Below are 18,249 nucleotides of genomic sequence, written 5' to 3'. Positions count from 1 at the left end.
CAGTGGCTGCACCAGTTTACGGGAGTGCTTCTCTTGGCTGGATGTGGCACCTCGGCTGGCTCCGTCCAACAATGCCCACCACTGAAGACGATAAGGAGCCCCAAAGATGGCCAGGTGTGCCAGCAGGTGCCTTAGGAGTGGGACAGCTCTGTACAATGCCATTTTCTCTCAGGGTCTCAGGATCAGCCTGTGATCATTTGCTCTGTTCACGCGGGATCTTTTCCCAGCCTCCAGCCATGCTGAGACCAGGCAGCGGCAGGAGTGATGTTTGGACTTGTCAGTGCCCATGGAAGAGCTGTCTGCTGCTCCTGCCTCTGACTCAGCCCAAACCAGCCCCTCTCTCCTCATGTCTCAGCCTGGCCTGGCCTGGCCATCTGATGCCTCTGGGTGGATTTTGACTCATGTAAATACTTACCAGTGTGACTCCATGCCAGTTGGACAGAGCAAGCCTGCTTGGGGAAGTAGAGGGTCTGCCAGAACAGGCGCCACTTGGTGGGGCAGTCTCTGTACCATTTACTCAGGATGGGGCGCTCTGTTGCCATGGCACCCGAGCAACAAAGAATGAGGTCTGCAAGTCACATTTCCCTAGGATCCTTGCTTGGCTTCTGTGGCCTCTCCTGGGACTCAGGGATTGATCATCTTTGCAGATGTAAATCCTGTGTGCTGGCCAGTGTTTGGCATGGGACTGAGACTGCTGTTGACTCAACAAATAAAGGCCTGTTTCTGGATGGCCAGAACCAAAGATGTTCTCTTCTGGGGTCCACATGCTAATTCAGAAAGCTTGGAGAACCAGGAAATAAAGGATGGAGAAGAGTGTTCATGGAAAGTTTGCAGGCTGGTGGCCCACAGCCCAATTTGGGATTTGAAAGCCTTTCAGCCAGGCGTGCTCTGTGCAGTTGGCAAGGGTCATCTGCACTGCCTTACACTACTTCCTTATCTTTCCTTTATGTCACCTGTCAGCCACAGAGGAATTTGAATTGTCAACCTCTGGATGAAACTAGAAGCATTTAGCCTGGAGAAAAGAGGAAATTAAGTAAGGCTCCATGAGGAACTTTCAAAACAACTACTTCTTTTATGTGTGGGTGTTTAAAAAAATTACATCAGGGTTAACAAAAAATCAATGAAAGAGAAACAGGAGGTCTTCCATCATCCCATATCTCAGAGATAACCACTTTCAACAATTGGAGAGTATCTTTTTTTTTTTTTAAAAAGGTCCTGGATGGCCAAGTCTTTTTTTTAAATTTATTTTTATTTTTTTAAATTTATTTATTTTTGGCTGAGTCGGGTCTTCGTTGCTGCGCGCGGGCTTTCTCTAGTTGCGGCGAGCAGGGGCTACTCTTCTTTGGGGTGCACGGGCTTCTCATTGCGGTGGTTTCTCTTGTTGCAGAGCACGGGCTCTAGGGCACACTTCAGTAGTTGCGGCACATGGGCTCAGTAGTTGTGGCGCATGGGCTTAGTTGCTCCGTGGCATGTGGGATCTTCCCGGACCAGGGCTCGAACCCATGTCCCCTGCATTGGCAGGTGGACTCTCAACCACTGCGCCACCAGGGAAGCCCTTGGAGAATATCTTATAAAAGCATGTTCAACTATGGATTTAAGGTGAAATCTGTCCTCTATTAGAAAAAGAGAAAGACGGTTTAAACCACAGCATTGAAAGAGCCTCCTCGTCATAGATGATGATAACATCAGAACTGATGACTAGAGGCGGTCGTGTGGACCCCTTTCCTTGGTGGCTCTGGACTGGAGCGCATCTGGGCTGAGCCCAGTTACATCCTGGCACAGTGTGGGTGGGTTGGGATGGCCAGGACAGCTGGCAGTGGTTGTGATGGGTGCTGGGGATGCTGAGTAAATGGTACTTGAGTTCCCTTCTAGCTGTAAACTTCTCTGATCTCAGACAGCAGAGTGGCTGTGTTAGAGTGGATTAAACCTATCAACAAATGGTCAGGTCCAAGGTGGAGCATCTTCACTGCTGCAGGAACTGCCCTTGGGTACCTCCACATTGCTCCTTGGAGCTTTGGTGGTGAGGGCTGTGGTGGGGTGTCTCTCCTGTAACTTCTTACCTCACATCCCACCGGGTCCACATTTCCTTTGTCAAAGTCAATGATCATCTTGATGGAGGGGAGACATTGCTGCTCTGCCTTAGGCTCCCCTGTGGTTTATGTCAGCCTGGTTCCATTTATTATCAAAAGTCTACACAGACAATTAGACATCCAGCCCGAGGAGCTTCTCACTGATTAGCCTCCAGCCCCTTCCCCGCCTTACACACACACTGAGCACTGGGTCCACCCAGGAGCCCCATTTCCCATTCATCCACCCCTGTGAGTCCCTGGAGGCCTGGGCATTTGGTCTTTGCGAACATTTTGCTCACATATGGCTTGTGCCAGAGCTCTTGAGCCTTTGCAAGTGCTGTTTCCTCCACTCTCGAATCTTCCTCAGAGCAGCCTCCTCGTGTTTTTCTTCAACCAGCTTTTTCTCTTGCAAAATTCAGATAAGAATTTTTCTTTGGGCAAAGAGGTGGTATACCATAGAGGATAAGAAGAGGGCTGTGTGGTCAGGTGTACCAGGTTCAGATTCTAGCTCTGCCGCTCATTAAATTCCATGGGCAAGATGCTTAATCACTCTGAGCCTTAGTTTCTTATCTGTAACATGGAACGACTAAGGACCTGTTTCATAGGGCCGTTGAAAAGTAATGGGGTCATCCATGTAAGGACTTAGCACCTTCCAGGGAAATGCTCAGTGAGTGGCCAACAACACTATAATCATGGCAACGCTTCTGAGGATGATTAGACATGAACTCTGCATTCATTCTCCCAACGCTTTGTGGAACAAGATGCCCTGCGTTGCACACAGCTTGATGCATGGTTTGGAGTTGTTTTCTGGTTGCTTCATGTGTGCAGGTTTAGACTCAAATGACCTGTGAACCCTTTGAAGCTGGGACTATTATTCCTTCCCCCACCCCCATTCCGTGCATCCCAAGCCTAGTTTAATATTGTGAATCTTGGAATCTTGCCATGTTGCTGATGATGGTAAAATAAATACCCTCTCCTGTGTTATGGAGGAGTACTCAGAATTCAGCTTCTCACGGGGCTTCCCTGGTGGCGCAGTGGTTGAGAGTCCACCTGCCGATGCAGGGGACACGGGTTCGTGCCCCGGTCCGGGAAGATCCCACATGCCACGGAGCGGCTGGGCCCGTGAGCCATGGCCGCTGAGCCAGCGCATCCAGAGCCTGTGCTCCGCAACGGGAGAGGCCACAACAGTGAGAGGCCCGCGTACTGCAAAAAAAAAAAAAAAAAAGAATTCAGCTTCTCTGCCCTCTCAGAGGATGTTATCATCTTACGAGGGTTAGTGTTATGGATTTGAAATGCCTGCAGGCCTGCCCAGATACCAGGCAGCTTGGATGCTGCATGGAACACAAAACCACCCAGAACCGTGCTGCTCATGGAAAGGATGATTACACACATGCTCCCGACAAGAACTGTAGGATACGTTGCCCTGTCATTTCCTCCCAAAGATCCACCACAACCAAGAATCCCCTCGCAGACAGCAAGAGTCCCCAGCCCACTTAGTAGCAGACAGCCTTCCTCAGAGGGTGTGGTTGAACAGCAACGGTCAGCTCCCTGGCAGAGAGCAAGCAGGAGAGAGCCATTCACAGGCCCGTCAGCCAAGGAGGAAAAAGCAACTAAGGCAGGCTCTGTGCTGCCCACGCAGGGGAGTCTGAGCGTGGCACCCCTCTCCTGGCAGCGCAAGACTGGGGGCCTGGGAAGCAAGGATGTCTGTTAGCAGGGGTAGCCTTTGCTAAATCTGGGTGTATACTTCCAAAGCTGTGGAATATTTGGATTATACTCAGAGGTTTAGAAAATCTCTCAAAGGGGTGTGTGTGTGTGTGTGTGTGTGTGTGTGTGTGTGTGTGTGTGTGTGTTTCTGGGCATTTCTGCCAAAGGAGGAAAGTACCAGGATGAATACTGAGGAACCCTATAAATGATCAGAGCAGGAGGTATTTTAAAAATTCCATCCTGAAATAAGTGGTACTTGGCCATTCATGTGCTAAACAGAAAGAGTCCCTTTGGGGACTTTATCTGGGACACTGTTCTGATAATCTGCTGGCAGCAGGGGGTGGGGTACACACAGACTTCCCAGATGCAGGGGCAGTGGGGGCTGCTAAGCCTGGAAGCTGGGGTAAGAGTTAGCTGGGGCTCTGCTGAGGAAGCACTGGAGGAAGCTCTAATCTAAAACTGGCTTTGGGTATGTGGAGGAGGGAAACTGGGGTAGAGTCAGAACAATAGAAAGCCTTCTGTTTACTGAGTGCTTGCCATATGTCAGGCAGTACTTTACATATACTAGTGATACCTCACAGCCTTTGAGGTAAGTGCTAATTACCCCCATTTTACAGATGGGTAAACTAAGGCTTAGAGATGCAGTAAAGTGCCCAGATGTCACATGGCAAGTAATAGGCAGAGCCGGGGTTTGAATGCAAGCAGTCGACTCCAGAGGCCCTGCTCTTAACCTCTGCACTCCTCTGCTCCACCCTCACACATACCCCTCTGCCTCCTGCCCTCCCCGGCCTTCCCCTTCTGCTTCCCTCTCTAGACTGGGAGCTCTCTCGAGGCAGGAACAGTGTCTCACTTGAACTTTGTTTTCCTAGCAGCTGGCACAGTGCCTGTCATATAGCAGTGACAGCCACTCAGTGTTTCGTGAAGGGGCAAATACGTGATTGGATGAAATAAGGGGTATATGGATGACATAGAAACCTGGACCCCTTCCAGGGAGCTCATTATTATGAGGCAGCCGTCACAGCAGTTTCCCCTATTTGCTGTCCAGAAGAGGCACCTGGTCTCCCGAGAAGCAGGGATGCCCTGCCTGGTACCCTCTCTCTGGCTCTATTGTTGCTATGGTAACTGCTGATCTAAGCACTAGCTGTTCTGCAAAAGGACCAGGAAAGCAGAGGGGGCAGAGGGGCCAAGGAAAGATACCCCTTCCTATTCCCTCAAACTGGGGCCAGTGCTGAAGACTCCCTTTGGTTAGGTGTACAGACATTTCCTGAGCATTTGCCTGGCCCTAAGGTAGGTGTGGAGGTCCTGCAGGTCCCACACTGTGTGCTAAAGGAGCCCCCAGGGAAGACAGACTAATGTGTGATTGAGTGTGGTGGGGGAGGTACTAGAGGGACAGCCTCACTATCAGTGGGAGAACCACGAAGTAGGAGTTTGGCTGTAAGGGGCCCTCCTAAGAGCAAGGGTAGAGACCTCCCTCGTGGTCCAGTGGGTAAGACTCCACACTCCCAATGCAGGGGGCCCAGGTTCGATCCCTGATTGGGGAACTAGGTCCCACGTGCCACAACTAAGAAGTCTGGATGCCACAATGAAGACCCGGTACAGCCAAAATAAAATAAATGAAAATAATAGATAAATAAATAAATATTAAAACATGGGAGAAATTTTTTTAAAAAAGAGCAAGGGTAATAATCGCTACCTTTTTTAAAAAAATAATTAATTAATTATTGGCTGTGTTGGGTCTTCATTGCTGTGCGCGGGCTTTCTCTAGTTGAGGCGAGCGGGGGCTACTCTTCCTTGTGGTGTGCGGGCTTCTCGTTGTGGTGACTTCTTTTGTTGTGGAGCACAGGCTTCTAGGCGCACAGGCTTCAGTAGTTGTAGCATGCAGACTCAGTAGTTGTGGCTCGCAGGCTCTAGGACGCAGGCTCAGTAGTTGTGGTGCACAGGCTTAGTTGCTCCGCGGCATGTGGGATCTTCCCGGACCAGGGCTCGAACCCATGTCCGCTGCACTGGCAGGCAGATTCTTAACCACTGCGCCACCAAGGAAGTTCCAACAACTGCTGTTTTTGTTGTTTATTATTCATCAAGCCCTAAGCTAAGTGCTTCACAGGTGCCCTTTACACTCAGTCTTCTCAATGGCTGTATGAGGTGGGCAGCATTATTCCCATTTTACAGGAGAAGAAACGAAAGCCATGACTTTCAGAAAAGCCATGACTCACAGAAATTATGTGACTTGCTAAGCAGGACGGTGGCACAGCTGGGATTTGAACACAGAGTCCAAGTTCTTAGCCCCTGTGCCATCTGCACTGTCTGGAATCTCAGTCTCATTGGTCTTTGCACGGTTTTGTCGTGGGAGAAGTCTGGGTCCCTCATGGGCAGAATTTCACACTGGGCTTCCAGTTTGAGTGGGCACATGGAGACGGGGCAGGGGGACCTCCCTTCCTTGTCTCTCTCTGGGTCACTGGACACTCAGGCTGAGCAATCTTGCTGCTTGAGGTCTTGTCTTGTCCTGGATGGGTGGGGCTTCAGTAGCTTCTATTCCTGGCTGATTACAAAATGCTGCAAGGAGGAAACAGATGTGTGGAGGGAGCTTCTTAGGAATCGTTCTGGTGGAAGCTGTGGCTATCAAGAGGGCCGAACGCCACCAACCTCCCTGGCCCTGAATCTGGCTCCGCTTAAGGTTTCTGCTGTTGCATCCGTTGGCCCTGATTCCTGGGGTGTCAGCAATCGCGGAGTATGTATGGGCTGATTCCTCATCTCTGGCTGGGAGATCTCGGGGCTGACCTGAAGTTCAACTCCTGGGGGGCTGACTCAGCACTAGCCATGCCTTTTGGGAGAGACCCAAGGCCAATATCTGCCTTTGGAGGCCCAGCCACTGTCCCAGGAGACTTTGGTCTAACACAGCTCAGTTCTCTGCAGGAATAGGTGAGCAATGAGGCCGGGGGTGGCTGTGTGAGTCATCTCTGGCCAGTTGGGAAGACAGGCCCAAGGGTGCCTTGTGAGAAGTGGCAGGAAGTGGGTCTTTGCTTTCTATTTCTATTTTAAACAAAGTTACCCTAAGAGAAACCTTACTGATCGGTGGGTTTTAAAGAAATAGAAAGGACTGAATTCTTCCCAACTCCCTACCCCGCCCCTGTCCTGAAAATCTCATCTCACACTTTTTTTTTTAAGGTTTTCAACATATGTTTATTACATTGAAGCCTTCAGTGCTAGGATCAGGGGGTGACACAGGTCAACGGATGTGAGGATGCTGAGAACTCAGATGTCAGTCTCAGCTCTCTTAGGAGGAAAGAAGGAGGGGCAGCCTCCACCTGCCTAGGTCTCAGCACGTCTGAGCAGAAACCTCAAGTGCTCACAGCAGCCAGCAGCCGCAGCTCCGAAGCAGCTGTGTTGGTGCTGAGCTGAAGGGGTGGGTGGAAGACAGTCGCGGAAGTGCAGCTCAGCAGAGTTCCGGCCTTCTAAATAGAGGGGCAACAGGAGGTGTTTCCCAGCCCAAATGAGAGGGAGGGGCCTGAGCTTCCCAGGGAACAGGCTGGGGCACAGCAGCTGTCCTCATGCCCCCTCCTCTGGGCCGGTCACCTTAACACTCCTCTTTGATGTGGTAGGTTGTGCCACCCCTGAGGCAGTGGGGCTTCCGGCAAGCCCTCTGGTGGGCCCTCCGAGAGCCAGCCTGGCTCTGGTCCCGGGGCCTTTGGGAACCAGAACCACAGCCTCCTGCGCAGGGAGGGCAAGGAGCAGAGCAGGAAACCAGGGAAGGAGTTGGGCCTTGGGGAGCGGGCATCAGAGAGCACTTGGAATCTCCTGAGATTGCCGCTTCTGCTGGGACATCACCTGGCTAGCCCGTGGAAGCCTAGAGGAAGACGTGTGGACCACTTATCCCGGAGGAGTCTGGAGGCCTCTCATCTTGCACTTTTATGACCTAACCTTTTCCCCTCGAAAAAAGAAGTAATACCTTTGAACACCTCTGAGGTTTATGTGGTTCCATTTTGCTGGGAGTTTGTTGTTGACAGTTTTATTTTCTGTTTTCTTTCCGGGGCTGTAGAGGAACACCAAAGGGATAGAAAATGCCACTCTCACCCCTAGAGCAGGGTTCTACATTGTGCAGGAGGAAATAAGCCAGCCCTGGGCTCAGATGAATTTAACACAGGCATTTGGTGACAGAACGACAATCGTGTTGATTAGATTTTCTTTGGGGAGGCTCTTCACATTTTCCTGTATATAAGGACAAAGTGTCTCACGTGAACTTTGTTTTCCTAGGAGCTGGCACAGTGCCTGACATATAGAAAGTGATAGCCACTCACCAAGTATTTTGTGAAGGGGCAAATACATGAATATGTGATTGGATGAATGACGGTATGAAGGGTGTATGCATGACACAGAAACTTACAGCTCAATCCCAAAGCTGGTCCGGCAGCTCACACACCCCTGTCGCCATGCAGGCCTCAGAGCCACATCGTTTCCCTTTCAATTACTTACCAGTCTTCATTGTTCTCTGGCTTATTTTGTGGCCATTGGTCTTGTCTTCCTAATAGATCCCGTTTACTGGGGACAAGAGCCCTCTCCTTGTCTTATATTTCTGTTCCCCACATAGCATCTGACCCAGGGTGGAACACAAGCTGTGTTGTTCAGTACTTGGTTAAAAATGGCTTTTCCTCACTCCAGAGTCATGATGATTGAATAAATCCCAGAATAAAGGGATTATTCTTATTGTTATGTTAAGATGCTTGGTGGTGAATCCATATACAGCCAGTTGGTGAGTACAGAATATAGCGATTACCAGGAGAGGATCACTTCAAAGCAGGTTTTACACACAGAGATGTTCACTGCAGTGTTGTTTAAACAGCAAAAAAAGTGGAGACACCTTAAGTGTCCCTCGGGGAAGGGTGGGTAAATTACGGTACATCTATCACACAGGGAGATAGCAAGCAGCTATTTTAAACAATAAGGTAGAGCCAAATGTTCCAAAAAGATGTCCAAGAAAAGTGAGATGGTATGGTGCAATTTATGTAAAAAAGAACTAAAGGGATGCAGCCACGCACGTGATACGTACATATATAGAAACATTTTGGAAGGAAAAACAAGATACTTCCTACTGATTAATGGGGGAATGGGCTGAGAATTCAGGAGTGGGAGCTTTTATCTGTTACTTAATTTTTCTGTGGTTGAATTTTTTTATCATGACTGTATTGGTTTTGTTTTTAAAAAGAACAGACACACAAGTTAGAAAAACAAGCTATCTTTGGATGGCAAGGAAAAATGTTAACTTTGAAAGATGTCCCTCCAGGGTAGAGGGAGGGGGCAAGTCCGGGGAGGGCAAAGTGGGGGGCCGTGGTGAGGTGAGCCGAAGGCCCACACTTCCGTTACTGCATGGCTCTTGGCTCTCTGCTTGTGGTCAAACCAAACAACTTTCCTGCTCTATCCCGTGAGGCGGAGACCAGACAGGGCATGAGGATGTTCTGAATCCCAGTCTGCCGAGTGACTTAAGTTAGAACTTCCAGGACAGTCATTCCCTGCTGCCACAGCTGCCACCAACCCCGCTCTGGAAGGGTGCTTGGTACACAGTACGTGCTACTTAAATGTTGCCTATGTCTACGGTGCTTTCCTGCCCTCACTCCATGGTTCTGGCTGAAATGCTTTGCCTGGTCAGTCCTGCTCATCTTTTAGAAACAGCATCTGGCAGCGCCCTACCGTGAGGCCTTCCCTAGTCCTCCAGTATCAGGGGTTCTTGGGCTTCCAGCATCACCTGGGAAACGCGGCAGAAAGCAGATTCCTGTTCCTGACTCCTAGAGATTCCACTGAAGTCTGCAGTGTAGCCCAGGAACCTGTGCCCCGGTGATACCCATGCGTGACCTGCTAGAAAGGAGCGCTCACCAGCTTTGCCTCCCCCATCCCCCCTCTGCTTCTCCTACCACTAGCGTAAGTGTGGGTGTACTCACGGATGTCTGTGGTGTGGCAGGTGCCGCTTGGACCATAGATCCCAAGCAGGCTGGTCGGCTTCTACCAGGCCTTTCTCCCAACAGTTTTGCAGGTAAAGCAGTCCACTTGGGTTTTCTTTCACTTTCCATTTGGAAAGGAGGTGAAGAGCCATCCTCAGCCAGGGGTGTCATCAGTCACTTGGGGGCGCTTTAGAAATAGAGCCTTACCTGGTTGCCGTGTAGGTTCAAGGTGGGGTCTGGGCATTTGACCTAGCTCTCCATGGGATTCTGATGACACCCGTGATTACAAACAAACCAGTGCTGGCTGGTTTGATTACAAACCACGTTCTCAACCCAGGCTGTGCTTTTTTTTTTTTGGTCATGCATCATGGCCTGCAGGATCTTAGTTCCTGAACGAGGGATTGAACCCGTGCCCCCCTGCAGTGGAAGTGCAGAGTACTAACCACTGGACTGCCAGGCTGTGCTTTGACAAGGCAGAGAGAGGGGCTGGGGCTTTTGAGGAGGAGGGGCCCTCGTTCAACCTAACCGACCTTGTGGCTTCAGGCCAGGCCTGCTCACTTCACTTGTCAAGAGGTGCAGCAAAAGTCCTGGGGCATTTGGTATAGCAAGTGAGCAGATGCTGGGTCATGTCAAGCATCCTTGGGAAGGAAAGAGATCCCGCGGAGAAAGTTGTCCTTACTGGAAAGGCCTAAGTGACCTAAAGGTCTAGAACTCTTCTGTTTAAAAGACATTCTCTTTTCTTCAAGCCAAAAGCTTCACATTACTCCCAGGGCCCACATTCTTTGCACACATCAGCTCTGTGAAATAAGGTTTTGTGTTGGAATCCACCCTATATAGCCTGCTTTCAAAGGCCCTTTCTGGAACTCTGCAGGCTGCCTCAAAGATGGGCCAGAAATATTCTGTTTTGCTATTTTTTAAATTTCCTGAAAGCATAAGAATAAAAAGGGAGTGAAAGCGTCCGTGTGTCAATAGGAAATCTACCCCCTCCTCAGCTCTGCCCTGGGAAGCTCACAGATTTCCTGAAGTTAAAAACAAACACTGTGACCAGTTTCTACTCCTTGCAAGAATTTAATTCTTCCTTTAACATAAATAAGGCAGCATGAAACACCAAGAGTCCCGCTGCTCTCTGCTTCAGATGCAGCTTTGGTGCATAAAAGATCCCCATTTCCCCGCTGAGTTGTTGTCTCTGTATAAACAAGAAGCCGGAAGGTAAGTTCTCAGTGAATTTTCTCCTGGAAGCAAAGGGGAAGCTGACGGAGACTCAGGCTTGGTCTTGGCTTCTGGAGGCTGCTCCTTGGTTGCTGGGGTCTCCTCAAAGCACATCAGATGAGGATGGGAAAGGAAAGGCATGGGTGACAATAAATAAGGAAATTCCCCCAAACTGCAAATGGGGCTTTGGGGTTACTGTTGGAGACCATGTGGGCCTGGGGAGGGGCAGACCCAGGTGCTGCCCAGTCTAACCCCAACTCACATGGAAGGAAGCTTCCTACAGCTTCCTATGGGCTTCGATGCCCCATAACAGCTGAGCCTCCTACTGTGAATTAACCCTGTCAGGCAAACTGTCCGTCTTCTAGAACACTCTGAGGCTAGGTGAGAGCACTCCTGGGGTAGAGACAGGATCCTTTCTTCAGTTCATGGTGAGCCCAACATCCCTGAGGAATTGGGTACGTGTCTGGGAGGCACGGCCAGTTTCAACCATGGAAGGAGAGTGCTGGGGAAGGAGAACTCATTCTTGCTTCACCTTGGCCCTCTGCCAAGGTTACTGAGGCAATGCCAAGAGGGGAGCTCCCAAAGGGCAAGTGAAGCCATAATTGGAGGAGGGAGTGGCTTCCCAGTCCCTCTGAACCAGGCCTGGAGACTGAGGCCAGCTCTGACCGCCGGCTCTGGTGCCTGCCCAGGGGTCGCAGCCCAGCAGTGCCAAGGTGGCCTCTCTGAGGTCTGAGGGCTGTGCTTGTAGTCTGTCCTTACGTGTCCCAGTCAGCCAAGCCTCTGTCAGGCTCTTAGGGTGTTGGTCATCTGTGTGGCCAGGAAGGCCCATCCAGAAGGGAGGGCTCTGTGCAGTGAGGGAGCCCCACTGGAATGAACAGCCAAGGGGATTTGGGGGCCTGCATGTGGAGCTGGGTTTCCACAGCAATCTTGTTTCCAGGCACGCCCTGCTCTAGGATTGGAACCCTGCGGAAAACTCAGGGCCACAGCATCCCTCACCTCTCAGCTCTATGACCTTCTCTGAACTGGGCATCAGAGGCCAGACTGCAAACCAGACCCCAGGTAACAGGCTCTGCCCTTTGCCCCAGTGACCCTGTGCTCCTCTTTCTCTCTCATCGTCTATCTTCAGTGCCCCCCACCTCTCAACATACTGGTGGCCAGAGAGACCAGCTGTGGAGAGAATAACGAGGGTGAGGGGCCCACATACCATGCTTGTACCCAGCGTAGTATGTGGTACCCACAGGGTTCAGGACATAGCATCCCGGGAGAAGGGGCAGAGAAAAGGGGGTGCACCCTGAGTGAGATGTGTAGCTGAAACAACGGCCAGCTTAAACTTCTGTCTGCCACCAAGTACCCACTTCTGTGTAACAGAGACATTAGCCACCTGTGGCCTTGAATATCTCTAGGGCTTTTCTCTAAATAGTATAAAAATGGCAGCCACAGTGGGGACCCCGACTGTGCAGGCTGTGGATGGGACACTGCAAATTCCCACACTGGTGCCCACTGCTTGGCTGCAGACGCCTGGGGGCAAGGGTTACTGGAAATCAGGGTGCAAGGTCTTAACATGGGTCCCTGTTAGCATTCCTGTAGATCTTTTGTTGATATTCAAGTAACGACTGGACCTGGGATATAAAAAGAATCACACCCAAATCGATGTTTGCATTGTGTGTAACTCAGCATCCACAGAGTTCTGTCATCATCTTGGCCATTGGTGGTGATCCAAAAGTAAGCTGCGAAGGATCAGTCCCCAAACCCAGACAACAGCTTCACCAGCAAGCCCCGACGGCATGAAAGCAAACCAGCTTCGGCTTGGAATTCTGTTTCCTCTGTGCTCTAGGGTCTGGCTCCCCCGGCAGGCTGAGCCACGGCGCCCTACAAAGCCTGTCGTTTTCCCGGGACCGGGCCTGCACATGCCCCCAGGGGTGTGGACATGTAGGATGCCTTGTGTCCTGGCCCTCTGGGTCGTGGATGCTCTACAAGATGACAGCTTTTGAGGGCAGGCTGCCATGGTCTGAGGGAATATGGAGGGAATACTCGCTAATGAGCGCTGGGGCATTCTTGAGCATCTCATAGAAGGAGTCCACTGTCTTCCGGTAGAGACTTCGCTGCAGGACGAAGGGCCGGAAGAGGTTGAGAGGCTCAGCCCTGCGTATGGCCTCAGGGAGCCCCATGGCCTCGGGCACCTTGCAATTGCCGATGAAAAAGTGATGGAGCTTCTTCTCCAGCAGGCTCTTCTCCAGGAAGCAGAGCAGCTCGTGCAGACGAGCATCGAGCTGCTCAGCCTTCCAGGCGGCTGGCCGCCGGGCAAGCAGGAGGTGTAGCAGGGCGGTCTTCAGGTGGTAGTTGCTGAGCCTGCTGGGGCCGGTCAGGCGGCTCTGTTTGGAGAGCAGGAAGGAGGCAATCTGCAAGCAGCTGAGGTGGCAGGCGCCCTCGGGCAGCGCCTTCGAGGTCATCCTAAGGAAGTGGCGCTCATAGACAGCGAAGGACAGGAGCCAATCTGTGCTGGATGGTGGGGTCCCCCCACAGGGCTCCCTGGTAAGATGGGAGACCAAGTACAGGTCGGAGCCATCATACTGGATCACAGGAATCAGGTTGAAGGGCATGAACTTCCCCGAGCGGAACCTGATCTTGAGGGACCCTGGGGTGTCCAGCTGGCCAAAGGCCAGGTCGAACTCGTACTTGTGGTTGATGCGGTGCCAGGCTCTGGTGAGGGCCGTCTGGAACCACTTCAGGACTCGCATCGTGTCCAGGTATGGGGAGTCTCCGACGCACAGCGGGTCTTTCGCCTCACTGCCTGGCCGCACCACATTGTTCTTGCCGTGGAGGAGACACAGCATATCTTCCCCGAGTTTGGTCTTGCCGCAGATACAGCCCAGTGTCTCGTCATCGGCCCGGACCACCTTGATCTGGCCGTAGCCCTGGCGATCCAAGGGCACCGAGCGGCTGGAGCACCAGAGCTCTGGGTGGAAGCGGTAGGGCTCCGGCGGCATGAAGGGCACAAAGAGGTCGCACAGCAGCGGCTTGTTCACCTGCCAGTTCTCATACATGCTGTCCACGCCGATGAAGTCCTCCACCTCCATGTCCGTGTCCCGGCTGCAAAGGCTCCTCAGGGCTTCCAGCAAATCATCCACGAAGCCTTCCACAAACTCCCGGGTGCGGGGGGCGTCGGCCGGGGCCCCCCGGATGCAGCGTTCATAAAAGTGGTCGAGCGTGGCCTTGCTGGGCAGGGTGAGACCCCGGAGGGGGGCGCCCTCCAGGCCGGGCAGCTCGTCCTCGTCGGCACCCAGGCACTCGGGCGAGGGCGCGTCCTGGTGGTCCTGCCGCCACACCTCGATCACCAGGAAGAGGATCATGCAGAGGGTGCTCCACAGGTCCCAGGCGGCGCGGCTCTCGTTCTGCTGCTGGCCCTCCTCCGCTAAGCGCTCCAGCGCCTCCTTCTCGGCCTCCTTCTCGGCCGCCAGCCGCGCCACCTCCTCCTCCAGGCGCAGCTGCTCCAGCTGCAGCTTCTCCTGGTGCGCCTGCATCTGGCGGATGATCTCCTCCTCGTTCTCGGGGACCGTGGCGTTCTCTCGCGGGAACAGCAGCGGGTGGTTGATGATGGCCGTCACCACCACCAGGCACACCCGGAAGAGCCCCAGCGCCATGGCTGCAGCTTTCCTGGGAACAGGGAGAGAGAGGCCGACGGTCACACTGGGCTCCCCTCGGTGCCGCTTCTTCCCTCGTGGTTCCCTCCCACTAACCTCCGCCCCGCCGAGCTGGTGGACGGACGCCTTAGGGTTCTTCCCCGTCCCCACGCCCAGCCTAGCCTCAGGAACAAGAACCCCGAAGTCGCACAGCAGCGATCCTGGCTACGCAACCGCAGTGGTGGACCTGTTTCGGTCCGCCCAGACAGCCCTCTTTCTGGCAGCAGCTCCCCACTTTCCCTGGGAACCAAACCTTTTCTACTCCCAGTCCTTATGGTCTGGGTGGGGATGAACCCACCCCCTGCTCAAGGGCTGAGCATGTAACCCAGGCCCACGGCTACTTCATGGTCCTCCTCACCAGCCACAGTGGTTGTTTCAGGGTGAGCTTATGACCCTATGCTGGCCACTGGGAGACAGAGGTAGGATTTGTTGGGACCGGTGGGGAGAAAGACTCACCCTGATGCCTAGGGTTGCTGAGGGAACAGGAGTACACCTGCTGGTGGCTCTCTGGCTGCCTCAAAGAGGGGATGAGAAAGATGCCAACATGGAGGAAAGCATATGCCCTGGACCCAGCTGTGCCTGAAGCCATTACCTCTGGACTTCGTAGTCATATAAATCAATAGATTCTCTTTTTTTTTTTTTTTTTTTTGGTAGCACCACGTGGCTTGTGGGATCTCGGTTCCCCAACCAGGGATTGAACCTGAGCCGTGGCACTGAAAGCCCACCAGGTCGGTCACCAGAGAACTCCCGATACATTCCCTTTTTATTTAAGTCAGCTTGAGTTGTTTTCCAACACTTGAAACCAAAATAGTCCTGTATAAGACATCCCCCCCCCCACCCAGTGAATGCTTGTTTCCGCAGTACAGTATAGCCTAGTGGTTAAGAACAGGAGGGTTGGGTTCCAAAGCCAGCCCTGTCACTCACTGGGTAGCTGTGTGACCTTGGGCATGTTAACTCACCCCTCTGAGCCCCAGTTTCCTTACTGTACAAAAGGAAAGCCAGAGCACCCAGAGGGTCATCGTGTTGATGGATGTGTTGATCCATGCAAACTGCCTACACAGCACAGTGAATGGTGCACAGCATACGTTCATTGAACAGTAAGTGAAGCAGTCTTGAGCCCTTATCTTTCCCCACTGTAAACCTCTCCTTCTGATCTGGAAGGCTCCACCCCAAATTCAGATATTGATCTCCTGGCTACTCCTGGGTCTTCTCCCAGAACAGTCTAGGAGACAACCAGAGTGACTGAATCATTGGCTTTCCTCTCGCGAGTCATCTGAACTTTAAATTTGACTTCTTAATTGTGAAAGGAAACACACCATTCCTCCAGGATAAATGGATTTTAGCTCTCAGGTGACTTCTGGGGAAGGACTAACCTCTTACAACACAGTACTTGCTATTCAGACTGCAGCTGCAGCATCTTCTGGGAGTTGGTTGGAAGTGCAGAATCTCGGGGCTTCCCTGGTGGCACAGCGGTTAAGAATCTGCCTGCCAGTGCAGGGGACACGGGTTCAAGCCCTAGTCCGGGAAGATCCCACATGCCGCGGAGCAACTAAGCCCGTGCGCCACAACTACTGAGCCTGCGCTCTACAGTCTGTGTGCCACAACCACTGAGGCCGCATGCCACAACTACTGAAGCCCGTGTGCCTAGAGCCCGTGCTCCGCAACAAGAGAAGCCACCGCAATGAGAAACCCACGCGCCGCAACAAAGAGTAGTCCCTGCTCGCCACAACTAGAGAAAGCCAGCGCGTAGCAACAAAGACCCAACGCAGCCAAAATAGATAGATAAATAAATAAATTTATTAAAAAAAAGAAGTGCAGAATCTCTGCCCCACCCCAGACCTATTGAACCAGAATCTGCATTTTAATACCATCCACATTAAAGTCTGAGAAGCAGACTCACATGGTAAGTCTTATATTATACCCTCTTCTCCCTGGCTGGAATCTTGGGAAGTAACAACTGGCCTTTTCCACATTTGCCCCACTTGCTTCCTGCCGGGGACCTCAGCTAGGAGAGCAAATGGCCAAAGGAGGTCATTGTTGGAGAACCAAGAGCCCACCCCCCCAATATATGCCAATACACCCCATTCCCTGACCTTGAATTTGCACCCTGAAAGCCACCTGTTCTGGTTCTTACCCTAATGGTGCCAAGAGGCAGGTATCTGTCATTAGGTAAGAGGACCTCTGTGGGTTCTACCCAGCAGTGCCAGGATGTACTGGTTTGGCCAGAAAGTTTGTTCAGGTTTTTCCAACGTTACGGAAAAACCCGAACGAACTCTCTGGCCAACCCAGTAGATGTTGCCACACTTGGGTAAAGCCGGCTGCTCAGATGTGATCCCACCCTGTCAGTGAGAACCAAAAGGCTTGGCAGGGAGGAGGGAGGTCCAGCAGCAGCAGAGTTCAGTGTGCAGACACATTCAGGCCTCTGAGGTGAACTCTGAAGCCCTTATGTATTTCTACTAGAGGAGGAAATGGAGGACAGGAGAAAGTGGAGGAAGTCTCAGGGTGGAAGGGAGGTGGGGTGAGGAAAAAGAACGGGGGCAGCCAGCCAGCTTCTCTTCCCCAAGACAAGAAGCGGCTTGCTGGATAATTGAAGAAACAGGTCAGCCCCAGATTCTACATTAGACAAATATCAGTGGACAGTTTGGCCAGGGTGGTCCAAGATAAAACTGTAAGGCCGGCTGATAAACGTGGATCAGAGTTTTAGGATAAAGGTATGGAGTACTAATAGTAGAATACTAGGCAGCAGCCAGTTAGGAGATAATTTGGGGGTTTTGAGGCCCTTCCGGGCCTCTGTACTATAGGCAGCCACATTTGGGCACAGCGGGCCCTGACAAGTCACAGCAAAAGTCTTTGGCAGCACCTGATTCCAGAGGTCAGTTTCCACGCCAGCTCAGGGTAGGATGCTACCAGCCGGGAAGGGGTGCCGTCACCACGTCCTGTGACTGGGAAGTCCCCCTCCTCTCTACCCAACAGCTTCCACAGGGCTACCTGTATATGTCCTCATGTCTGCTGGAAGATGATGGGCTGTACTGGGGCAGGCAAGGTTCAAAACTCCTAACCAACTGGAGCAACTGACACAGTGCATGAGGGGCTAAGAGGATGGACTCTGGAGGAGACGGACCGACTTAGCACCCAGCATGTGTACCTACTGGATATGTGACCTTGGACAAATCATTCAACTTCTCAGAACCTCAGTCTCATCATCTGTAAAATGGGAATAATTATACCTGCTGTTGTAAAGGAGATAATGCATAGAAAGCACTCAGCAAAATGCTTGCCCCTGAGCAAGTTTTCTTATAAAAGGGTAGCTGTGATGGGATGGGAATAGCAGATGAACTTGCCTGCAGGGGTTTGCGATGCAGTGGGCCACAGAGATGCCCCTACAAGGGACTCGGGCAGGAAGCAGGCAGCCACAGGAACACTGCAACAGCAGGGTTACCAACAAGACTCAACAGGAGCACAAGGGAAACAGGAAGGAGCCCAGGCTGTAGAAGCAGACAGGTCTAGGTTTGAACCGCGACCGCTCCTTGCTGAGGGGTCTTGGGTGAGTCACTTGGCTTCCCTGGGGCTCCACTGCTGTACCTGTGAGATGGCGCTAACAGCAGGCCCTCCTTCATAGGAAGGGGAGGCTAAGCGAGACCATCCAGCTCAGGTGCT

The 18,249-nt window shown here is 52.2% G+C and overlaps 1 protein-coding gene across 1 annotated transcript; it reads right to left on the bottom strand.

Moving 5' to 3' along the window:
* Positions 1-10,763: 10,763 nt before the first annotated feature.
* ITPRIP (inositol 1,4,5-trisphosphate receptor interacting protein) lies at positions 10,764-14,560 on the bottom strand. Its single transcript, XM_060034115.1, has one exon. It carries the CDS (start codon positions 14,551-14,553, stop codon positions 12,883-12,885), a length of 1,671 nt encoding a protein of 556 aa, XP_059890098.1. The 5' UTR covers positions 14,554-14,560; the 3' UTR covers positions 10,764-12,882.
* Positions 14,561-18,249: the final 3,689 nt, after the last annotated feature.

This window comes from Delphinus delphis, chromosome 16, assembly GCF_949987515.2.
Source record: "Delphinus delphis chromosome 16, mDelDel1.2, whole genome shotgun sequence".
In the NCBI taxonomy this organism is placed as follows: domain Eukaryota; kingdom Metazoa; phylum Chordata; class Mammalia; order Artiodactyla; family Delphinidae; genus Delphinus; species Delphinus delphis.
Note: the sequence above shows the minus strand (reverse complement) of the source record. Positions and strands in the feature narration are given on the sequence as shown.

Excerpts from the sequence above, each read along its gene's own strand:
- ITPRIP (XM_060034115.1), bottom strand. The coding sequence starts at position 14,553 with ATGGCGCTGGGGCTCTTCCGGGTGTGCCTGGTGGTGGTGACGGCCATC.